Below are 10,738 nucleotides of genomic sequence, written 5' to 3'. Positions count from 1 at the left end.
TTTAAGTTCTCTCAAAATTCCTGGTGCATCTCGTCACATAAAAATACATTTTGAGATGAGGACATCAACTTCTGACTTCACTTGTGACGTTTCCACCCACTTGGGTTTAATCATATTAGTGAAGAGCGAGCCACGTGCTGAGGCGGGTGAGACCAATGGGAGCGGAGAGGAGCGGGATTACAGCCTCTTTATCCCCATCGAGCTGCCGTGCCATTGTTCAGTGGGGGATGATTGACAGGACGGTACAAGGGAAGCACCACAGTGCCATTCCTTTTATATTTTACACTTAACACTGTTTAAGAACTTTTGGACTATTTAACACTGCAACACTTTTTCATGAGTACAACAAATCTTACACTTGTCCTGTTAAAATGCATTTAAATTAATTGTGCCAATGAAAGAAGGGTCTGGTTTGTGCATCTCGTGTTTAAACCTGGACCAAATAAATATTGGACAATGCACATGCAGACGGTGTAGTGTTTATTTATAATTCAGTTGTCAAACACTCATTATTTCACTGTCGATTAGAGCTGCAGGATTAATTGTAATCAGATTGAAATGGTTTGTTATTAAGGGAGGACTATTTTTAAATATCATGTCATCTGCGACTGCAAACAGGTGAAAAAGCCTAACAGTGCAGTTTTGTGGTTTATTCCTCAGTCCTGGACCCGTGTGGACCCCGCCAGGAGCAACACACAAGCCCCGCCACCACATTAATGTTGAAAAGCTATACTTGCAATTAAATAAATATTCAACCTTGCAGTAGAAACCTTTGTATTTGTGTCGTGTGTGTTCTCGTAGACTTGAAAATAGATGCAGCAACACAGTCATTTCAAGTATTTCTTTATGGAAAGATTTCCAGGCATTTTTTTACATATAAAAAAATGTTATTTCAAAACACAGGTTTTTTAATTTATGAAGGGATTCTGCTGCAACTTTCAGTCAAGAGATGGGCAATAAAAATGTGAAATGTGTGTGACCAACTGAAAAAATACTGAGAAATGAAACATTGTGGACGTCAGTGTCATACTAGCATTCATACACACAAGGCAACATCGATGATCAAATTAAATCTTCAAATAATTACAGCAAACTTCATAAACATCTGCAAACTGAATTCTGTGCAAGGACAATAACTTACAATCATTATTATCCAATACTTATCAAATCAAAAGAACTTCTTTGCAGCTGCCTCTTGTTGACTTCTGAAAGACAAAAACAAATATGTCAGAGTTCACAGATCAAACTAACAATAAACTAAATAACTGCCTTGAAATATCTCACTTGTACATGATGTAGCAGAAAAACAGGACCGACTGGACGACAATGAAAATAACGAAATGCACTGTGGAGAGACATGTGGGCACTGGAGGAGGATCTGGACATTTCATTACCTTTTCAGCTGGATTCTGAAGAAGACACAAGAGTCAGGAGAATCGAAGGGAAAAGACACGCAGCCTGATTAACATTTGACTCAACTACGATACCTGCACGCTCTTCTGAACAAGATGCTCGACGTCTCGTTTGACTAAGTGCAAATGTTCCTTGAGGTCATTAAAATGTTGAAGATTTTCATATGTTCCCATACCGCCCGCGTTGGCCTGGTGCTGAACTGAACCAATCTGTTTCATGGACTCAAAAAAGGAGGATCTGCAGAAACATACACAATAATCTCAACACAAAGACCAGAAAAAAATACCAAACGAACACATTTAAAGCTGAAAAACATGTTAAATTCATAAATTCACTTTGGTATCATGATGAAGAGAAACAAAACAGGAACAAAATTAATCCTCGAATCCATATTCACAAGAGACCCCAGGATCTTAAGTTAAAAATACAGAAATTACCATCTGATAAAAGGGGTCATGATTGTCGAATTAATCTCTCATAAAACATGTCTCTTTAAAGATTACAAACAGAGCAGGGCGAGAAACGTTTTCATACCAGCAATGTTACTGCAACTGACTTTAATGGAAGCAAAACTGTTATAAAATAAGTGAACTCATGGATAATCACACAGAATCATCCTTGTTAAATGTTTGTTTTTATAATGAGGTAAAACCAAACTTTCACCGCACGCTTTACTTTCAGTTTCAAAGACGATTAATCTAACTGGGATTTAACACATTCACACGTAAATAAGAAGGCCTGGGTGCAGGATTATTACAAAAACCAAACAAAAAAAACAAAACAATTGGACCAAAACCCTTAGTCCATGTTCTGTGGTGTGACAGATGTACTGAACAACATCTAATCTGATAAAGAAAATAGCGCTAAGATGTGGGCTTTTCTTGCCCCGGACACATGGCTAAAGGTCTGAAGAGATGACGCATAAACAAAATCTAATTTGTTTCAGGGAATAACCAAAATCTTCCTTGAGAAAGTAAGTGAGCATTTATTAAAGCTTACATCTAATCTTCATCTGCCTCAAGTGACCCATTTATGAAGAGACACTCCTCATTGAATATGAGTCCAAGAGAGTCCTATCATGACCTCTTGAATTTCAGTGACAAGGCAGGATAAAATGAATCCTTAATCTACAGTGTATTACAAATGAGCTTTTCACTTGAGCAATTTAGAAGGAGCAGACGCGTGCCTTTTGACAGGGACTAGACTCCTGCAGTCACGCTCCCAGGATTTAATCTACGACGACAGCCTTTACATGCCCCCCTTTATGATGTGATTATACCTATAGCAGCTTAATGAACACATGTATTATGAGAGTTAGGGGGCTGTTATATAATACCCAAATTCTACTGTCAAACACACAATGCTTGTCTGATGGATTTAGGCCATAAAGACGACATGTTTTTTGTGATGTAAATGGTTATTGTTATTGCACAATACAGTAGGTTTTGTAATACAGACCTAATCGAATTCTAAAACCAAGGGCAAAATGACAAATTTTGCTTGGGTAGAACAAAACTAGAAACATGGCCAGTTCATAAATGGGTTTGGTAGACGACCGAGACTGTCAGGTGTCATAAAGAGTGATCCCCAGATGTTTGGATTGACCACTGGAATAAGACAGTTCAGCGCCAGGTTGACGGTCCAGCTTCTCCTCGCGAGAGCTGTGAATGACTGATTATTCCTCCTATTTTGTTGTGAATCTATGACATTACAGCTGCAACCTCCTGGGATTTAGAAAGTAGTGGTGACGTGTGTGTAGCTCTGAAACTGAAATACCTCAAGTCATTCAAATTCCGAAGGACTTCCTGTTGAGTTGCAATGACGGAGTTTAGCTGCGTACTGGAATCCACCTATTATAAATACATAAAGTAAATAAATAATGAGAAAAGAAACTATATAATTTACTTTTACTCGTCCTGCGGTTGTCCTACCTGCCCCGACTCGGCGTTGACTCCTCTTTTGGAGACTTCATCGGTGATAACAGACACATAGCGACGCTGCTCGTCCAGGATCATGGCGAGTTGTCTGTTGAGCTGTTTGATTTCCAGATGAATCCGGTTCTGACCTTCAAATACTTGACGAATCTCCTGGTCATTGACGCTCTCATACAAGTCCTCGACTAAAGAGAATATATCACAACGATTTAAGCAACAGTCACGTTACATTAAAGAGTTTTTAAAAGAATCGTATCTGAAAAACTAACTTGGCTCTCCTTGCACATTGGGGTGTTCTTTCTGAAACTCCTCTTTCTTTTTGTCCAGCTCTTGTTGAAAGTTTTGAAATTCTTCCTGATATTTGTCCTTTTCCTCTTTGGGGATTTCAGATTCAGGTGGAGGCTTTAGGAGAGAGCAGAACGATATTTACTTCAAGCGAAAAGGAGCAGCACTTGTACAGAAATGTGATGTTTGCAAAATAAAATAACAACCAGAGTCAACAGGACAATACATAGAGCAGAAATATATTTATTCATCTACTTACCGGTTGTTGTCCTGGCTCCGTGAGACTGAATAATAAAAAGGACAAAACATCATGGTCATCTAAAAGAGAAAATAAAAAAAAATGAATCTTAAAAGTCTGTTTGTTTGAAAAGGACCTTTGAGAATTCCTATATCATGTTTGTTTTTCATGAGCAGAATGGATAGTACAGCATTTATTACATCTAAGCTTGGGAAAAACAATGGATTATAACATTATTACTTAAAGGAAAATCTACCTGCTAAGCCCCCAGTGGCCGCAGAGATTCCAAAGAAGCCCTCAGTGGGAATGACCATGTTGTCCACCTTTGCACAGAACTCATAATCCTCTTTATCAGGAGTGAACCCATTGTTGATCATCACCTATAATGAAACGTGAAATAAATACGGAAATACTGCCTCAATTCATTTGTTTTCATCTCTTACCGTTAACGTCTTCTTATAATATGTGATTTTTGCCCGAACTGGATACGGTTTGTTACGGAAGTCTCGCAGACATGTGCCAAGAGCTTGTGTTGTGCCGTCGCTGAAACAAAACATTTTAGACAAAACATTAACGCTGGCTGGATGTGATCCCAGCACATAAATGTTACACCAGAGTTACTGCGGTTAAAGTGCGTTAACAGATTATAATTTCACACAAACAAGTATTAATACTATTTCTGGCCTTAAAGAAAGTTAGATTTTACTGGGGTTGGAGGGTGGAGGGGTGGGGTTAGCAAAAGTGTAGGATTATTTATTTTTCTTAAACAAACACAGTACAATAATATTTTAAATCTTCTTTGAGTTAAAATCGTGTTGGTGACATCAGTGGTGTTTACTTACTTTTGATGGTCATAAACAAGGTTTCCATTATTTCCCACAACAATAATAGCAGGGTTATTTTTCTGGATAAAAACAAAAACGTTAAAGTATTAAACCTAGTAATCTGTCCTAAATAGAGGTTAGGGTTAGAGTAAAGGTTAGGATTAGACATGGGCCAAAAACACCACTGATTTAAAGATAAAACTCCAATAACAAGAATTGACACAAACCTTGCCGTCATTGTCAAAGGAGTCGAAGAAAATCCCAACTCCGTTCCATTTGTCAGCAGCTCCATAGACTGGACCGTCAAGTCCTTGTTCAGTTGTAAACCAAACAGCCTGGCACACAGATTAAAAACAAAAATATGCATTGACACAAATCAGAATAGGGTCCCTCAACTCCACATTGTGTAATTGTCTGGAGTGAGTCCAAACAAACTCACCAGTCCATCAGCCCCCATCCTGCCCCGGCCAGACACCCGGAACGTCACCTCAGCCTCCCAAGACTGAAAGTTCACTTTGTTTTTTGTCCATACAGAACCTCGCTGACTGCGGAGAGACGGTGTGATGCGGACTTGATCTGCGCTGGGGATGGCGTCTGCAGAAGAGAAAGAAAACATGGTAAAACCCCATTAGTCCTACTATGTGATGAAGAAGCCTACAATGTTGCCACACAAGATTAGGTGAATATTTCATACATTTATGATAAACTAGACAAGTATGTGTCTGTATGTGATTGTAACGCAGACTGAGATCAGGCAAGTGACAACGCTTAAAATAGAAGCTTAAATAAATGGATGAAGCACTGAAATCACAGAGGATAAGAAGTCAGTGCCACTGCACAGTGACCTTAGATCTCTGCTCATTGCCAGCTGATATGGCTGTGTTTATCAAAGTGGCACTGTCAGGACTGGATTGACTTGTCTGCCCTGCAGAAACCACACACTTATGAGTGTCTGCTCAGGAAACAGAGCGTGGGTCTGACACAGAGTGTGGGTCTGACCTCATGTCCCCCAGTAAACCCTGATACAGAATCTAAAATAGAAACAGGACAGAACAGGCCCCATGTGCTTTAGAGACAGACACATTTAACTGTGAGTCCAGCAGGAAGAAGCCCACAGACCTGTGTTTACTACACACACACACACACAGACACACACAGACACACACAGCTGCTCTGTATTTGACACAACAAGAGAGGTTGTCCCAAAGATCAGGCCTGGAGCTGTGATGTTGACATCTGGAGACAAACTTACTTCCACTGTGGATCCAAAACGGGATCGAGCCGTCGCTCTGAGACAGGTGCGGCCCTTTAAAGCTGTATTTATACTCGAAACGGCGGTGAGGAAGCTGCTCCGAGCCCGCGGCACCTGCGGCCACCTCCGCTCCTCCACAGTGAAACATTAAGGTGCTAAGAAAAGTTATAATCCACAGCTGAGCAGTGTGCGCCCGGCGCCGCGCTCTGGGCTCCGCCATGTTTGATCCTCACTGCTGACGTAGCGCTACAGCGCGCGCGCACTCACCAAAACAGAGCACGCGCGCACTCACGCCAACAGGGCGCGCGCTGATTGGACCGTGTCTGTGCCGCTTTTTCTAGAACAGAGGCTGGACAATGCGACCTCCAACCCGCAAATGTAAATAAACCTGCGAGGATTATGAAAGCAAAATGAAAACAGTCCAAATAGAAGCACAATTCATAAAATATGAAATATATAAGTTTATAATGACCTGAGCTGGATCAGTTATTGACCCAGTCATTTGTCTTCCAAACATTTATGAAATTATGCATTTGTCATTAAACTGTTGAACTAAATGACAACTTAAGCTATGGCCTAATGTGCTGCTCCTGTAGGCTCCTGTAGGCTCCTGTAGGCTCCTGTAGGCTCCTGTAGGCTCCTGTAGACTGCTGTCAAGTGCTATAGGCCTACAGAACAAACCATGGAGTGAATTTGGGCTATTTCCAAATATTTCATTGGCTTTTGCAAACACATCACATTCAGTCTTTAACAGTGTTTTCTCACAAAGGCTTGAGAAACAAAATAGGATCAAACATTTTTATCAGATATTAGAGCCTGCTATAGATACAGCCTATAGACATGGAATCTAAGAGCCAATAAATGATTATATAATTACTAATTAAGACATTTAATTAACATAAAATTATTCTTGTGCTATATTAGAGAAGTAGGCTATAATAAAAGGTAACATTGTGCTGTAGCTCTTTGTTTCTTGCAGCAGCCCCTTTGAGGGACTGAAGTGAATTCTGCTCATACAAACTTCACATATTTACTCAGTCTGAATAAATTATCAGCCTGTGCTGGAGCTTTAAGGCAGATATCGGTCCGATATATCGGCCAAGCGCCTGTCTCTAGTCCTTCATTCTAGGACTTTCAGTATTGTGACACTCTGACCCAGCTCACAGCACTGACATTCACATTTCAGACCATGTGGTGTCTTCTGTGCATTCAGAGCATTGTTTCAGTGTTTGCATGTGCCTTGTAATCCTGTAAATAGTCAAAGGTTAGTGGACACAGTCCTGCTGCTGTAGGAGCTTTCACTGCAGAGTGAAAGTCTCAGTGGGAGATGGAAGATGACACAATTATGCACCACTCACTTTCTTTTCAGCTCTTTTCCCTCTGTCCTCCACAGGCTTAACATGACGCTGGGCCTGATTACAGGCTCAGGAAACAACCTAATGAGACAAATGCAATTGTTTTGACACAGATCGGGGGTTTGGCTCTTCAGAAAAGTTTGTGCATATAGATGTTCTACAGTTAAAGCTGCGTTATGCTGCATTATGCATCAGAACATGTGAAGATAAGGCCCAGGCAATATGACAAAACATCCTTGTACTGATCCATCACTTTTTTTTTTCTCTTCAAACCTGATGCATTTACAGACATAGAGTCACTAAACAGATGGAATTTTGCTTTAATTACATTTTTATTAATAGCACAGTTCTGAGGAAGTGAAATTAAACTGCAGTTAATGCTGTTGGGTGAATTTGTTGGTGAAACCAAAACACAAATGCAGAGTCACGTCTCAGTGCAGGTCGAAACCACCTCAGCCTGTCCTCTTTGACTCATCAGTGTCCAGCGTTACATTAAGATTAGATTTTTGTTCATTTGCTTTGTTTTTTTAGTATGTCCGATCCATTAATAGGATGTTGGTGTGTTTCAGCTTCTAAACAACACAGAACAAAGTAACTCAAAAAGATTTCTAATGGAGTAAAGTAAAGAAACACTGAAACACAAGACTGTCTTTTGTCTGAGGACTTCCTGAGGGTCAAACCTCATTCATTGTCAGGAAACGTTGGATTTGAATAACAACAGCAGTGCTAATGGATCTGTTTAGAAGTGGACAATGGTAATTTGTTGCTGTGAATGGGTCCCTGGGGTTTTCAATTGACAATTATAACAGTCAGCATCAATATTTTGCCAGTAAAATGAAAAGAACGTCTAATTTATGTAACTGAAACTGGTGACACTGTATTCATTTTTAACATGCTAACCCTTCTCTCATAGCTCGTACCTGCTCAGAGCTTATAGCGTATGTCACATGGGGAGAAAGGGAGAGTTGCTTATCCTGCTCCTGCCGTTTAAGCCGCAAATAACTGCATGTAGTTCATTCATATAAGAAAAGCACAGAGCAAACCATTAGCACATGAACTGAGTCTCTGCTGTGATAACAACCTGGTGAAGAAGTCAGCTGAGTCCCAACCTTATCAGCTGTAGTGAGGTCATGTCATTATTGCGTCGATCAGGTCGTGTATTTCTAGCACAATGATCAGCTGACACCTGAATATACTGAATGACCAGGTTATTCCATCAGTGGATTTTGGGGCATATTCTAAGACGACAATGCCAGGATTCGTCGAGCTCAAATTGTGACAGAGTAGTTCAAGGAGCATGAGACGTCATTTTCACACATGGATTGTCCACCACAGAGTCCAGACCTTAACCCCATTGAGAATCTTTGGGATGTGCTGGAGAAGCTTTGAGCAGCGTCAGACTCGACCAGCATCAATGCAACATCTTGGTGGAAAATTAATGCAACACTGGATGGAAATAAGTCTTATGATGTTGCAGAAGCGAAATCGAAACAATGCCACAATGACCTGAAGTTAAAGGCGGTCCATTCAAATATTAGAGTGTGTGACCTTTTTTTTTTGGGGGCCAGGCAGTGTATCTCCAAATACCTTGTTGATTTTTCTCAGAGCCTCTAATCGTATGTCGTTACCTGTCTGTATTGCCACATTTACACATGCAGGACCAGCAGAGGATGTACTTCTGGTGATGTTGAAGTTCTACATGGACACTGCCTCCTCCATCCTCACCTCCTTCATCCTCACCTCCTCCGTCATGGTGGAGTAACCCGGGGGTCACCAGGGACAGGCCTCTCCAGGACTCGGTGTGAGCAGGTTGGATCACAGCTGACCCTTCTCACCATGAACACAGACTATTTGTGCCACTCTCCAGACAGAAAGCTGCAGCCCGTTTGGACCAGAACCTCGCCACAAAAACAGATTCTCCCCGTCTGCCACTGGACTCGTGAACACTTCATTACATCTGTCACTTTATATAACGTATTTCAACAATACTTCATCTATTTGCACTATTGTTCTGTCCATAAAGTGGATTTTTTATCATATATTTTACTGTTACTATCATTTGTTTTATTTTACGCTAACTGCCCAAGCACATTTGTACATTTTTAAGTTGTTTTTCTTACTCTGAGGTTGAAATATAATTCGAAACCTAATAACCAAAGTACATTTTTAAGTTGTTTTTCTTACTCTGAGGTTGAAATATAATTCGAAACCTAATAACCAAACTCTTTTTTTTTTGTCTCTCGTTTCTGAGCACAAGACACACAGTCCATTTTAATAATGCCAAACCTTTATTTCCAATTTCTTCAAATCGGTTCAGTGTGGTCCAGCAAAGAGTGCTCTTATTGGCCACTCAGGATTTCGCCACATTCATCTGACGAGGAGCCCTTTTCCCCATTACCAGCGGACACACTAAACGATGGGCAGTGGACAATACCCGCCAGATCCCTTTATGCACCACAAGTACTCAGTGTTGCGGCAATCATTGCATGCCCTCCACCAACTGGTCTTTTCAGATACCTGCACATGAGTGAAATACGTAGATGCCACAAAAGCAATCCTCAACTTCAGTTAAAAAAAGCTTTTTAATTGTGCAAAGCCTCTCATTAACTCGGCTCGTCCTGCCTCCCTTGGACTGGACATTGCTGAAGTGCTGGATGTTGCAAAAAAAGCTACCAATTAGTCCCTCATCAGCTCCAATTAGGGGAGACAAAGCCTAAGTAAAGATAACTCAATGAGAGGGAGAGGTGGAAGGGTGGAGGCTGTCTGTATGTATTTGTGTATGTCTGTGGACGGCGCTGGCACAACAGTTTAGAACTTGTGGCTATTCAGAAGTGACCTGCTGCTGCATAGGCCCATTCACCCACTTGCCTCCTCAGCAGACCCTCTTTTTCTCAGGGCTAAGTGTTGTTGTGCTGGGAAGACAGGCCTCCCAGGAGTCCCAGTAAAAAGAACCATTCAAATCCCCCTCTACCTGTTTGCAGCATATAAAGCACTCAGGGCCAAGCTGATCTCTTATTATTGTCTCCCTCACTCTGAATACTTCCTTAAACTTAGGCCTCGAGAAGAGCTCAGGCCTTTTATGCTGGGAAATAAGGGGATGAATGTTGAAGGGGTGGCTTTCGGCTCATTAGAATTGAATTTGCACTGTCCTCTAATTACGTAGGAGGGCAACAATGTGTTTTTTTCAAGCACAATCTCGCTGAAGAGGATTTTTGGGGCAGTTAATTTGCAGCCCTCAGTAATGCATTAATTAATGAATTGGGTAACACTAATTTTCCCGATCCTGCCTCCCTCTGTTTATTTCCTCTCATCTGTCCCACAGACTTTGTACTAGTAATAAAGTTACCCCATTATGAGATGAGACAGGGACTCACTCATCCATTTACTATCAAATATTTCTCTTTTCAAGGCAAGTCATGGATTGTGGTTCTCTTTAT

At 40.9% G+C, this 10,738-nt stretch overlaps 1 protein-coding gene across 1 annotated transcript; it reads right to left on the bottom strand.

Annotated features, from left to right (window-relative positions):
• Positions 1–826: 826 nt before the first annotated feature.
• On the bottom strand, positions 827–6,188 carry lman1 (lectin, mannose-binding, 1). The gene is made up of 13 exons (XM_033989839.2): positions 5,947–6,188; positions 5,134–5,288; positions 4,922–5,029; positions 4,713–4,774; positions 4,314–4,413; positions 4,127–4,250; positions 3,892–3,950; positions 3,617–3,749; positions 3,345–3,532; positions 3,190–3,263; positions 1,488–1,650; positions 1,285–1,409; positions 827–1,205 (listed from the first exon to the last, which is right to left on the bottom strand). The coding sequence occupies exons 1-13, from the start codon at positions 6,164–6,166 to the stop codon at positions 1,169–1,171; spliced, it is 1,548 nt and encodes a 515-aa protein (XP_033845730.1). The 5' UTR covers positions 6,167–6,188; the 3' UTR covers positions 827–1,168.
• Between the last annotated feature and the right edge of the window lie 4,550 nt (positions 6,189–10,738).

The sequence above is a fragment of the Periophthalmus magnuspinnatus genome, chromosome 23 (assembly GCF_009829125.3).
Source record: "Periophthalmus magnuspinnatus isolate fPerMag1 chromosome 23, fPerMag1.2.pri, whole genome shotgun sequence".
Taxonomy (NCBI): domain Eukaryota; kingdom Metazoa; phylum Chordata; class Actinopteri; order Gobiiformes; family Gobiidae; genus Periophthalmus; species Periophthalmus magnuspinnatus.
The sequence above is the reverse complement of the archived record's forward strand: the minus strand, read 5'-3'. Positions and strand labels throughout refer to the sequence as shown.